Source organism: Hippoglossus stenolepis, chromosome 15 (genome assembly GCF_022539355.2).
Source record: "Hippoglossus stenolepis isolate QCI-W04-F060 chromosome 15, HSTE1.2, whole genome shotgun sequence".
Lineage (NCBI taxonomy): Eukaryota > Metazoa > Chordata > Actinopteri > Pleuronectiformes > Pleuronectidae > Hippoglossus > Hippoglossus stenolepis.
The window spans coordinates 1594348-1608312 of record NC_061497.1 but is presented as its reverse complement, the minus strand read 5'-3'; the positions used below and the strand labels follow the sequence as shown (position 1 = coordinate 1608312).

The window sequence follows — 13965 nt, the reverse complement described above, 5'->3', positions numbered from 1 at the left end:
AGGTCCCAGTGCAATCCATGATGTGAACGGTGCTGCAGTGTTGCCCGGTCGCTCGGTTTGCCTCCTGCTGGCTGTCACCTTACTCCACCTGCTGAAGTTCTGATGTGAGATTGAAAACCTTCGAGCTTCTCTCAGCATCGAACAGCGAGAACAGACTATTAGTCCAATTAGAAGAATGGAAATCAAAGAGCGACACTGGTCCACTTTTAGTTATCTTGATTCTTTCTTTTTCTTTTTGGCTTTGCAACAGAGTCTGCTCTCTGCCAGCTCGCGTCTGAGGAAGTGAAAATGTTGAATCATGCACTAATTTGATGATGGTAGAAGTACTGAGTTTGTGTCTCCCCAAACCTTTTTGTAAAGGGAAAAAAAAGAAAAAAATATATATATGTAACTGGTGATAGTTGACTGTTTATTGCCCAATATTGAAGTGAACATTCAGATTATTATTATTGTGTCACATCCTGTTCAATATCTGTACAATACCATTAAGCTTTTTTTAAGTAAACAACAAAAAGGGAAAAAATGCAATGTGATTGTTGAATTTTACTGTATTTTTACAGTTGTATGCAAAACAGAATAGATCATTCTTGATAAACAGTTGATTTCTCAGGCAACGTCCTACATCATAGAGCATCTGACTTTATATTTCTGTTGTAGTGTGTGTAGAAAATGTACAAATGTGTACAGACAATTCCTGCACTGTTGTTTTTTTTTTCTCCAAAAGGCATACACTTATCAAATGGCATTTCTGAAACACCTAATCCCAGTGTCATAGCAGCTTCATGGCATATTCATGCTGAAAGTCTGAAAGAGTTTTCCAATTAACATTTTTGTGATGTGTCATTTAGGGCACGAGTGGCTGAGCTGCTTCATTTTCTCCAGTCACAATTCATTTATATGAAGTTAAACTGTTTAACTGCCGGTAGTGAGGATGCATCAGTGAAGTGTCATTGAAGTAGGTGGTCTATTCAGCAGCATGGCACTGATCTGACTTCTTATTAAGTGGTGCTGTTGATTTTAAGTTGAAAAGAACTCAATTTAATTTGTAAAATATGCATTCGTTTACTTTTGTTATTCCGAGGTCATCGTTTAACACTGCAACTTAAATAATAGTATAGTGATAATATAATTTACCCTGGCTTATCAAGTTATGTATAAAGATCTGCAAAAAACTCATTCATATTTAACATAACAGCCTTGAAAGTAAGTCCCTCAGGCAGCCACAGTGGTCCTCATGTTTTCTTGGATGAAGTCAGTGGACTTTTATGCAATCGCGGCCTTGTTGTTGGGTTTGCAGAGCCAGACAGGTTGCAGCTTATCACAAATCATTATTATTTGTTTATTTGATAAGAAATGGCAGTTTTTGTTAATATATCTCTTCAAATCCTTAGATTAAAGTATCAACTACCAATCAGTTAGAACTTGCAAGGTTAATAAATAAAAATACACAATAGTAAATATTTTCTCTTTTATTCATACCTGTATAACTTTTATTTAAAAAAAATAATTATTGTTATTGCTACTTATTGTGTGGTTATGCAAATGGAAGTATGCACTGCGCTACACAACAATAATGACAATAATGTAACTCTGACAAGACTAAAAGTGAACATTTATTACTATTCGTTTATTATACAGAAAAAAAAAGTATTTATTCGTATTTCTCACCCAAGTATTAAAATCTTTTAATTTTCCTGTGAAGTAGTGAAGTATCTGAATAAACTATTTTATCCATTTAGAACCTCTTTATTTGTAAAATATGCTTGTGGAGGCCGAGGAGTTTTTTGGTAATATCAAATCGAATAAAAAAAAAAAAAACAGTGCACTGCTCCATTAAAGCCACAGATAATACAAACAGGAATATTTTGTGAGTGACAGGACAGTAAAATCAATTCAAATGAATGTTCCGTGTAGCTGCTATGAGCCCCCCCCCCGCCCCGGTGTTAGGGATGCGTGCTTTTAACCTGGTTTGCCCCGAGATAAATGGCAGATGCTGCAGGAGTGACTGTTGTGGTCTGTGGTTGGTGGATGCATTTTAGAGGGACGTTTTACAGTCTGCCTTGCACAGAAATTTCCAGCGACCAGAATATACAGTACTTACAGCACAAGTGATTGATAATGTGATGTTCTGCTATTGTCCAGTTCACGCCTGTGCATACCTGTGAGTAAGAAGTGTTTTGAAGACAAAACAACAGGGGTGAGATTGATGTATGTGGGAATGCTTTTGTTGTACTCACATGTTAAGTTATGTGCTTGTGATTGATGGTTGAACCAGTCAACTGGACAGGACATGTCACAGGATGACAGGGGAGATTCAGATGCCTGCAAAACTAAAGTTAAGGGTCATTGTAACGCTTTTCATCTCAGATAGATGAACATGATAAATATTGATGTCAATGAGCTTGAATCAATTTGTTTAAAATCCCAATTAAAACAGAACTGATACTGGAATTTACTTAAGGTGTATTTTTGCATATAACGACAGTATCATTATTGTGGTGACAGGTTGTACTTTTTTATGGATTAAGGTTTAACATCATGTATTCCACACATAGACTGTATGTCAAGCTGGACATTATGTTTCCGCTTCCTCCCATTGTATAAAAATAAAGCCAAAATATTCCAGATACGGGTGCTGACATCTTGGACTTTTGATGTCATTCGGAGTCTGCACAGCAGTGATGATGGTGTGGAGCCGCGGTATCCACATCCTGCTGATACACAGCGTGATACACAGCGTGATACGCAGTGTCGACTTAGCTGTCAACAATGACATTCCAGCCTGTTTTCATAGCATCAAATAACTAATTAAAAAAGAAAACTTGAACATACATCGGTGTGTTTAGAACTACCTAAAATGACAGAAACCATCTTTAAAAAAAAAAAAATATTGAACATGTACTCTGTGGTGGGAATTTGTATTTAATTCCCTGGTGAGGAAATAAACCATCAGACTGAGAGATCAATTCAATGATATCAAAGTATTTAATTAATGGTCGAGAAACAATTTACAGAGAATATATTCGAACACAAACAGAGTGACAATGTTACCATTTGGCCAAATAGGGACAGAATTCTCAAAGCCACTGCAGGCTAGAAGAATCTGACAAATGGCTCATGTCCTGTGCGGGTTTTTATGCACAGTTCGAGGGCTTCACGTCCCCCCTCGATATCAGCCAAACAGGACGTGTCCAGCGCTCAGACGTCAGCAGAGAATGGGTCAAATGTCCCCCCCTCTCCTGAGTGTATAGACACTGGGCAGAACATCAAATAATCACAGGGAAGTTTAGGTTCAAGGTAGAAAAACATCTCTTGGTATCAGACAGATGCAAACATTAAGTAGAATTATACAAGGATGTTTCAGGTCAATCCAACTGAACTTTGAGCACAGTCATGTCAGGACAACAGGATCTGTAGATTTCAATAACAGGTCAGTTAGATTCAGTAAATTTCTACGACATACACTGCCAACATGGAGGAGGTGAATTTTACATATTTCAGCCAGCTACCAAGGGGTGATCCAGATGATATGACTTCCCTTTTGAAAGGTGTCATGTCATCCATCATTATTTACAGTCTATGATTTCACATGTCTGTAAATTTCCCCAATGTCCAACTCTGGGCATTTGAAAGTTTGCAGTTATTACAATTCATTAATCAATTGAATTTACAATGCATGCTTGATGGCTGCATTGTTGCCCTGTTTTATATGTTTTCTTATTTCATTGGGTATTCAGCATACAGTAGTCACTATGGCCGTATATAATCACTGCATCATTTGATGGAGAGATTGCCACATTGTCCATAAACTGCTTAAATGTGAATTCAAGGTGCCAATCATTTGTTCTGACCATGACCCGATACATATGGTCATGTAGTTCCCCTTTTGTTATTTAACCTGCGTTAGACACTCAAAGAGCAATCTGCAGATTCTCTCAGCTGCACAGGGCATTCGAGCAGCTTTCAGCTCACACTTTGAGGCCAAAAGCTGGTTTAGAATTACAAAGGCTGCGCTGCATTCTATTAATATTTTTCTCAGTAGTTGATAGGGGAAAAATTATTGACAATAGAGGGTATTTGATGTACTTTTAAAGAGATGGGTCTTTGTGTCCCATTCTAAAAAATGAAAATGTACCTGAAAGTGAAGGTTTCATGCTCTGCTGCACTGATGCAGTCATCTTTGGACGCTCTACTGGATGACAAGAAACTGATCAAAGGATCTGAGGGGTCCGGATGAAATTTTCAACAAGACACAGGAGCAGGAGAAGTTGAAAAATCAGTTATGACTGCAACTGATGTTGCAGAGAAAAAACAAAATGACCAAAACCTTTTCCTAAAAAGCCTGCTATGTTGTTTGGATGACAGAGTTTGATCAAATCGATCACAGTGTTAAATCTTACATCTTAACAAATAACGTCTGCAGCTTTAAAGTGAAAGAGATTTTACAGTTGATACAAGATTAAATACTGACGGGTTTGAATTGTGTTTTGACCAGCTACAGTCTGCATTAGCATGACTACTCTAATACCAAACACAATATATATTTATTTGGAGTATTTATTCATTCAATGTGAAAAAAGTGGTGTGATACACAGAAGACGCAGACGAAGATGTCAAGAGAATTCGTGGTGATAAGAGCCGACACCGGTGTCTGTGTGTGTGTGTTCAAGAAAATCACGTGATCTCCGCAGCGGAGTTCATACGTCACTTCCTACCTCTGCCTGCTGCAGCTGGATGCTTCACCTCCGCCTGTAGTCATCATTAACTTTGCAGATCTACATCAAGGCTTGTAATTAAAAGGGAACTATTCCTGTCATCCGCTGTCCTTTTCCCATCAGCACTGCCTCTGTACCTCAGCGCCCAAGTTGTCTCCTTCCACCGCTGTTTTTTCGATAAACAGGATTATTCAGTGTCACTGCTGTCAGAGCTGATAGGGATTTGTACAGTCTCAGGACAACAGAGCAAAACTGTACAAAGAAGGAAAATGTGGGGCAAGTTTGGTAACTGGTGTCAGTCAAGCTGCATGTTTCCTCTTTATGTCTGTAAATGAACAGCAGGAGATGCACTCCAGTGACGGATCTGTGAGATATTAATGCAGATTCTCGCCTCAGGGTTTTGGGTGCGTGAATACTTTTGTCACATCAGTCATAAGCCACGAGTGCGACTGCATTACTGCCGGTTCCTTCCAAGCTAATAAGGACATTTTCCTACATTTTAAAAATGAAATACCTAGTCGTGGTACAATGCGTACTTCTCAGAGTGCCATCCCATCCAGACATAGTTGAATAAACTTGTTTTCTAAAAAGGTTCTCAACAGAAAAGCTTTTTAAAGTTTATAACAACCCGAGGAGCCTGAAGTGCTCACCTGCCAGTGGTCGGCCATCATGATGATTACCAACGTTGTTCCAATTACAACGCGATGGCTTCTCTCACGAGCAACTTAAAGTCCTTTTTTCGTCCAAAGTTAGTAGGGAAAAAGGAACAAAGGTGGTTTTGTATTTTTCGATATAGCCCGCTACCAATCCACTGTTTATAAAATTTAATCATAAAATACAATTTGATAAAGTAAAACAGGATTTCCCAAGTCAGCCCAAGTCAGTTTTCCCTGTCTACATGACAATGTCCTTCTCAGAATCTGTTTTAAATGAGGATGAAAGGTCAAAACGCATAGAAAAAGCTTTCTTTCAGAATAAGATACCCATGTGCACGTGGACAGGGCCGAGGTCTTGTTACAACACTCTCATGAGGGTTGATGATATCAGTTTATTTCCTGGCAGCGTGCAGTAATACTTCAGCTTGTTTATGAAACACTGTTTGAAAAAATAACTACATTACTTTGTATTGCACTCTCCTCTGTCACAAATAAACAACATGGGTAGAGAAGTCTTTCAGAGATAATAAATTCAATGAGGCTGTTATCTGCTAACAGGGGTAACGCAAGGTGAAGATCCTGCTCGCACTGCAAGCAGCTGGGCTGATGAATCATGAATCACTCAGAACTCTATTTTCCGCAGCTTTGTCCTCATTAACGTAAGCAGCAAAGTAAGATTAATAGACAACTTTACCGAATTATTTCAAAATGGCTTTAATGACGGATACAGGTGTTCTCCAAGCATCAATCTGCAGTCCTCCAATGAAAGTTGAGGACAAGAGGCTGCAGTCAAAGCTATCCAGTATGAAAATATCACACATGCAAACAACTAAGTCTAATGTTACCTGTAAAATCACTGTAACAATTTTGTCTCAACCAAACACTAACTACAGTGGTACTTCATACAGTGCGCTGAAGAAAATAACTATTTCCATCTCTGTACAATATTTATTCTGCCCTGTTTTTACAATTGTATCAAGAGAACACTTAAATAAAATAAATAAAATAAAAAAAAAGAATATGTATAAATGAAGACATCAGCCTGTAACATGGGAGGATGACTGGAATATGTCACGGCCTTCCTTCTGATCCTGCTTTGTGCAAACTGCAACAAGATTATTAAATCCAACTCTCTGATGGCTTCTGACTCTATGCCAGTGCTAACAACACTGAGGCATCTTTGACTCATCCGAGCCTTTGAGTTCTGCCCCACATCTCTGCTTTTAAATAGTGGAAATATTTGGCAGCTTCTCTGCCTTCCTGTTGTCCTTGTACTATTCATGATTTCTTTTATTTTTCTGTTTTTATTTCCTGCCTAACCATATTTTTAACCTTGTAAATTCTTCTGTATTTCATAACCAGATTTAATGATGCACACTGAGCCTTTCTTATCTCATGGCCACTGTAAGACAACTTGCTCTCAACTATTCTACATACACAACAGGGATTATTGGTAGAAGCCATAGTGATTCAGATACAATACTGCATAGTCATTGGCCACGCAAACATGCACTCGCCATCTAATCTGATGAATGCAGTTTTTGTGAATGTATTCTCCGGCTTCCCAGGGCCCGTGCCAGTTGAGATGACTCCATGTTTGTGAGCTGAAGATGAGCCAGTGAATGCAGAACTTTATTTGTGAAGAAAACAAAAATATGATGATGCGTTCACTGGCTGTCTGATCAATGGGCATCATTTTGAGTGTGTATGGTTGTGTTTGGGGAGGCATAGCTGTCTGAATGCAAAGGCAGGTCAAGGCCATAGCTGGAGGGGAAGTGAACAGATCAGAGGCCGGTATAACTGCTGAGGTCCCCGGTCGGCCGTGCGGCTAATGTCTGCCTGCATCACACCACACCGAATCAACTCCATATCAGGGAGCGTGCACGCAGACACACAACTACACATTGTTGGGCAGCTGTGGTGGAGGGGGGATAGAGCGGTCATCCTCTTTCCAGAAGGTCGGCGGTTCGATCCCAGTCTTCCCCATCTGCATGCCGAAGTGTCCTTGGGCAAGATACTGAACCAAGAATTGGCCCTCAAAAGAAAAAGTGCTGCCTGTAGATGCACTGCATGAATGTGTGTGTGAATGAGTGAATGTCAATAACCTGTACTGTAAAGCAGTCTGAGTGGTCATCAAGACTAGAACAGCTCTATATACTGTAAATACAGACCATTTACAGACCATTTACGTCTTCTCCATCACCTACGCACACATGTAATCCGGTCTCTGCCATTTCTTTCCTCTCATATTAGCGAGGCAATAAGTGGTCAATTTAACACGAATGGACGATAGACAGTTCAATCCAAGACTCCTCCATCTTCCATCGAGGACAAGAAGATTCACTCCACAAAGTGCTTTTGCTTTGTTTTTATTACAACAAGTTGCACTCCTTGTTGCTTGGAAATCAACCACCACTGTTACTGATATAAGGATCTGATGAGCTTCAGGACGACAAATCCTGCATCATCCTGCTTTACAAGAATTCGTTTTTACTTTCTTGCCATGAGGACACTTAACCTCCGTGACTCATTCTCATTACATACCCCTTACTCCTGTTCTCTCAGGACTCATAGACCCCTATTGTTTTTAAAAAACACATTAAAAATAGCTTAAAGAGATACACTGCGGTGCTGATAAACATTAGCCATTAGAGCAGACAAGTGGGACCTTCTCCCAACTTAATAGGATGACTTATTGTACCACATGTTAATGCAGCCTGGACCACCACCTCGCACTATATCTGTAGATTTATTTTCTGCCAACAGAACAATTGGATAGTCCCGCACTATTTCCATTATTACACTAATTGGTGGTGTGCCAGAGTCCGGTCAAGAAGAATCCATCATTTAGAGTGATCGATTACATTCAGGGGAGTGTTAAGTTAAAAGCTCATCTCAGTGAGTTGTTTTATAGATTTTGGAAAACAGAAGATCAAGCATGACAGCATTTGTGATGGGGAAAAAAAGGAAACACTAGCGTTAACCAATCTAAAAAAATGTTTTGAGTGGGCTTTCATGTCTCCTATTGGTCAGATTTTTTGGTTTGTTTTTAGAGGCTTCCTCACTCAACAAAATTGAATTCGAGGAAAAAACATTCACTTTTGAAGTATACATCACTTACAAGAATGACTTTCAACAACACAAAAACACAAGCAGGCCCAGTGTGAGCGCTTTAAAAAGAAACCAGAAGGGCCAGTTTGAATACAGACAGTGCCGACATCACTCACATGATTGGATGAAATCAATGTTTAGGTGAGTGTGTTGCACACTTGGGAAAGTCTCTATCTGTCTGGTGAAAAACAAATGTCATTCTCGGTCAGTGCCTCCTTTGGCCTTCGGGTTGCCATCCGTTCAGAATTGTCGTGAATGCACTCAGATCCCTGCCCTGCACTGTGCGCTCATCTTCAGGTTCAACGGCGACATCAGTCACTGCCAGCAGCTCGTCAGAACATTCCTCTCCCTGGGTTCTGAGTGACCTGCAGGGACGGAGGCATCACCTCGGTCTTCTGAGGCTGCGAGCGCGGAGGTTGGGTGACCAGACACTGCAGTTTCACAAACAGGATAAACTGAGAGGTCCTGACTTGGTCATTTAAAGTGAAATGAAAACAAAGGAAAAAATATGATTATGTGACCACTGACACCATATCAGCTATCCTTTAATGCACACAGCCACAGTGCACACCGGAAACAGTGTGCAAACAGTGTGTGGACATACAGCATAACACAAAAGAATGCAATAGTTTGTCTTGAACAAACAAATAAAATGAATAAAAATGAATTGACAAATAATTACTAATTGTAGAATGTTTAAAATATGCCGCAGCTAGGGATTTACTCTTGATTGATCATTTATTAACCTGGTCAACCTCCAGATCACCCGTTGCTCTGAGATAATTTATTTTGTCCTGCACACAATGACGCTCAGGTGACAGGGTCAGGGCGATTATTCTTGTGTTTCTTGAATAATTAACTTTGGGTTTTGGATCATTGTTCTGCCTCTTCCAACTTTTGCTTTCTGGACTGACTTCAGGACACCTACAATCTTTTGATATTTAGTGTCTTTGCAGTGTCACTGGCTGCCGCACAACCCCAAAGCAGAATATTTCCACCCCAGTGCTGAACAGTTGGTGAAGTGTTGGTTTCATCAAACCCAAACTGTGGAGAGAGATTCTTCTGTCCACCTCACTTGTTTACAAAATGACTCTGACTTATCCAGATGCTGCGTTGCTGACCTGAGACGCTGACTGAATGGTAAGGTCCCAGGTGAGGTTTACCTCGGATGACCTTTCCGTGTTGACCCTGTCTATTCATTAAAGGGCCCATATTGTGCAGAATACATTTTCTGGGCTTTTACTATCCGTAATTACTTGAAGGAGGTCAGTAGGTACCATCAAAGTATGAAAACAGCCACTCCATTCACTTTTTCAATGAGTCCATTTCAAGAAATACTCTTCTCTCAGGCCAACCCAGCCGGTACCAGTCCAGCCTCCAATCCCACCAACCCCGCTCCCCACCACCACCACCCCCCCTCCTCCGTTAACAATTTTGAACACTGCACAATGAACGGTGCAGCATCACTTGGCAAGTTACCAAAGTTCTTAGGTTTTCTCTTACAAGTGTCTAGTTGCTGAAATGTTGGGACATGCTATAATTATTGTCACATTAGCAAAATGTTAATTCACATTTCAACATCTGTTCCTTGCAAAGATTGCTTCTGCCACAAACATAAAAACTAAATTTGTAACTTTACAGGGTAAAAATATCCTGTTAATTCTCATTGATCTACTTTGGTTCAGCAAAAGCAATTTGAGGCTCCCTAAGTGAATCTTAGATGCAGTGAAATAAGGATTAATAAGGATGTGCTGAAAAATTTTTCCTTCCATGTGTGACGACCCCCCCCTGCTCCTGTTCTGTTTGTTTCTCTTCCCCTTTCAGGAAGTGGCAGCAGAGGGGAGGTCGTCAGGAAGATGGTTCACCTCAGTCAAACTGTCCTGTAAAAAACAGGCGTGGTGGTTGTTTGTCGTCATTAAGAGCCAGAGATAGGTTTCATTGTTCGATGACCTCTAAGTGACAAGGTATTAATGACAGGAGCAGCGAGGGAAGTCGGGTGATGTTGGATTTAAAGTGATAAAGTACAAATTAATTGGAGGAGGAGAAGGAGGACAAAGTACAATGCCTATAAAAAGTATTCACCCCCCTTGGATGTTTCACCCTTTTGTTGCTTTTATACATGAAATGGCTTTTGACAAGAATTTGCAAAAAAAACCTCTTTAATATCAAAGTCAAAACAGATTTTTACAAAATAATGTCAATTAATTAAAATTGTGTGGATATGTCTCAGGCTGGCACATCTGGACACTGCAATTTGTCTCCATTCTTCCTTGCAAAACAGCTCAAGCTCTGTCAGGTTGCTCGGGGATCTGGAGTGGACAGCTCTTTTCAAGTCCAGCCACAAATTCTCGATTGGATTGCGATCTGGGCTTTGACTTGGCCACTCCAGAACATTCACCTTGTTGTCTTCGAACCATTTCTGTGTAGCTTTTGCTGTATGCTTGGGGTCGTTGTCTTTCTGGAAAATAAATCTTCTCCCAAGTCGTAGTTCTCTTGCAGACTGAGTCAGATTATCCTCCAGGATTTGGCGATATTTTTCTGCATTCATGTTCCCCTCTACCTTTACAAGCCTTCCAGGGCCTGCTGCTGAGAAGCATCCCCAGAGCATGATGCTGCCACCACCATGCTTCACGGTGGAGATGGTGTGTTTGTGGTGATGTGCAGTGCTCACCAAACATAGCGTCTAGTCTGATGGACAGAAAGCTCAATTTATGTCTCATCAGACCAAAGAACCTTCTTCCAATTGACCTTGGAGTCTCCCACATGCCTTTGGGCGAATTCCAGGCGAGATTTCATATGAGCTTTTTTCAGCTTTCTCTTTGCCACTCTCCCATACAGCTTCGACTGGTGAAGAACCCGGGCAACAGTTGTTGTATGTACAGTCTCTCCCATCTGAGCCACTGAAGCTTTGAACTCCTTCAGAGTGGTCGTAGGTGTCTTGGTGGCCTCCCTCACCAGTCTTCTTCTTGTGCCATACTCCTTCCATTTCCTAATGATGGATTTAACTGAACTCTGTGGGATGTCCAGTGAGTTGGAAATCTTTTTGTAGCCATCTCCTGACTTATACTTTTCAATGATCTTTTCTCCGAGTTGCTTGGAGTGTTCTTTTGTCTTCATGTTGCAATTGTAGCAGGAATCCTGATGAACCAGAGACTGGACCTCCCAGACACACGTGTTTTTATACTCCAGTCACTTGACACACATCAACTGCACTCAGGTGATCTCCATTTCACTCATTGTGACACTGCTGGCATCAACTAGCTGGACCTCTGTTGAATTAGGTCAGTCACTTTAAAGGGGGTGAATATTTATGCAAACACTTATTTTACACTATATATTTTTAATTAATTGACATTAGTTTGTAAAAGTCTGTTTTCACTTTGACATGAAAGAAGCTTTTTTTGCAAATTCTTGTCAAAAAAGCCAAATTATATTGACCATGATTTCATGTATAAAAGCAACAAAAGGGTGAAACATCCAAGGGAGGTGAATACTTTTTATAGGCATTGTATACCACAAACACTGATCATTAGCCTCATGGAACTACCAGTCATAGTTGTTGTTTGCTTGATCAATGCGTAATCATGATGAGGAAGGTAATATTACAAGAATAAAGTCACAATTAAGAATAAAGTCATAATTCTACAAAATAAACTTAGTGAGAATAAAGGGGGGCAAACAACAAATATGGTTGCCCAGGTTGGAGGATTTGTAGGAAATAACATACTGATGATGATGTTCATGATGTTGTGTGCACCAATAAAATGAGTAACTCACACAATTTAAGCATAACTTTCTTTTAAAGGGTTATATAAATATTTACCTCTTGTGATAAGCAAACTGCTGGCACCAGCACATTGCCATGGCTCAAAGGAGCCATTTGTATCTGAAAATAGTCATGATCCGTCTAAATAAGTGGCTTTGTGTTAAAGCTTGTGTTGCTATGACAACAGCAGCAGAAACATTGCAGTGTCAGAGTTGGAGAAGTGGAACAGGGTCCTGGACGCTAAACATGACATTTCCTTTTGGACAAACCTAAGAAGAAAACGACAAATCAGTATTGAGGCTGGCCTCTCCTTTATCTCAGACCTTTTATCTCCCTCTGGTAAAGTGTTGCTAGCCATTCCAAAATCAAGGCTGAAAACCAAAGGAGCCCTGAATGTGAGGGCCGCTACATTTCAATCTGCCAGAAGAGATTAGACAAGAAGAATCAGTTGCCTGTTTTATCTCCCTTCTTAAGACACATCTCTATACAAAATCTTTTATCGCATGATGTCTATGACTTTTATTATCTGTATCTTTATAATTTTTGGACTCTGATTGTTTGCGAATTTCACATTGTTTGTTGTAAAGCACTTTGTATTCAAAGGGTTTTACAATTAAAGTTTGTATTATTGTAACAATTTCATGCTGTTCTTTGCTTTTGACTGATCATAAATGTATCCCTCTGTGTATTCACACGCCACAATTTTCCAACGCCCTCACTCGATTCACATTTCTAATTTTACAGCTTGGTGCAGAATACATTGTGTCATATATGTATTAATTTTCTATTTATTGACATAATTCAACACAAAATTCTTGGCAATGCAACCCTGAGCCCTTAAAAAAAGGAATATCTCATTTCACAAAATTCACTCCTCTGACTCATGTCTTTATAGAATCATCTTTGACAGCCAGTTCAGCTTCAAGGCTTCTTGGAAACATGTGCAACAGCATGGCACGTCCTGATTTGGGATTTTCTCCCATTCTGCGCTCTCAGATTCCTTCAAGCTTGATTGAGTTGGACTAGGGGGCGTAGTGAGCAGTTATCTTCAAGGCTTTCCACAGATTCTCAATAGGAAGTCTGGGCTTTGACCAAGGTTTCTCAAAGACTTCCACATGATTGTCTGAAGCCTTTCCAGTTTTAATTTGGCTTGGGGTCAGTTTCCTGTTTCACAGCCTCAACCAGATGTGTCTGTGTGTATGTCCACTATTCTATCTCTAACTGTGTTTGTGTCCTTCTGATTCATGAACGTGACTTAGCCATCTCAAGGACACTCAAAAGAATGTGGACTCAATCAAGAGTGACTCTGCAGAGAAGCCGGTAAAACACTTTCACTTTTAATTAATATATGGAAGGAAAATGTTGACTGTTGGAATTTCACACCTAATCCTGAAGTCAGTCTGACATTCTGTTGCATGTTCAGGCTATTCATATATTATGATAATTGTCAGGATGTATTGACATTTAAACTCTGATAGCATTTGATTGTCCAATGGGTTTGTTCAGATTTTAAACAAGCCTGACTTCACCGTTATTACACGGAGGAAATGTTGTGTCCGTAAAGTAGTAATACAAACGAAAAAATAAATATGAGCATATACTGCCTCATGAGAAATAGCTATGGTGTAGCTTTGTTTAGCATCGTGCTAGTCATGCAAGTTTGGTTGCAGGATCATTTGTGTTTATTCGTGATACTTGCGCGAGCAACGCCGGTAAA

At 40.0% G+C, this 13965-nt stretch overlaps 1 protein-coding gene across 3 annotated transcripts in view; it reads left to right on the top strand.

The window, feature by feature from the left end:
- The window catches only part of opcml (opioid binding protein/cell adhesion molecule-like), a 324664-nt gene extending 322037 nt beyond the window's left edge, over positions 1–2627 (top strand). For all 3 annotated transcript variants that reach the window (XM_035178053.2, XM_035178054.2, XM_035178052.2), the window contains one exon: positions 3–2627. In XM_035178053.2, coding sequence (XP_035033944.1) covers positions 3–103 — 101 coding nt within the window. In that variant the 3' untranslated portion in view covers positions 104–2627. The remainder of the gene's footprint in view (positions 1–2) is intronic.
- Positions 2628–13965: the final 11338 nt, after the last annotated feature.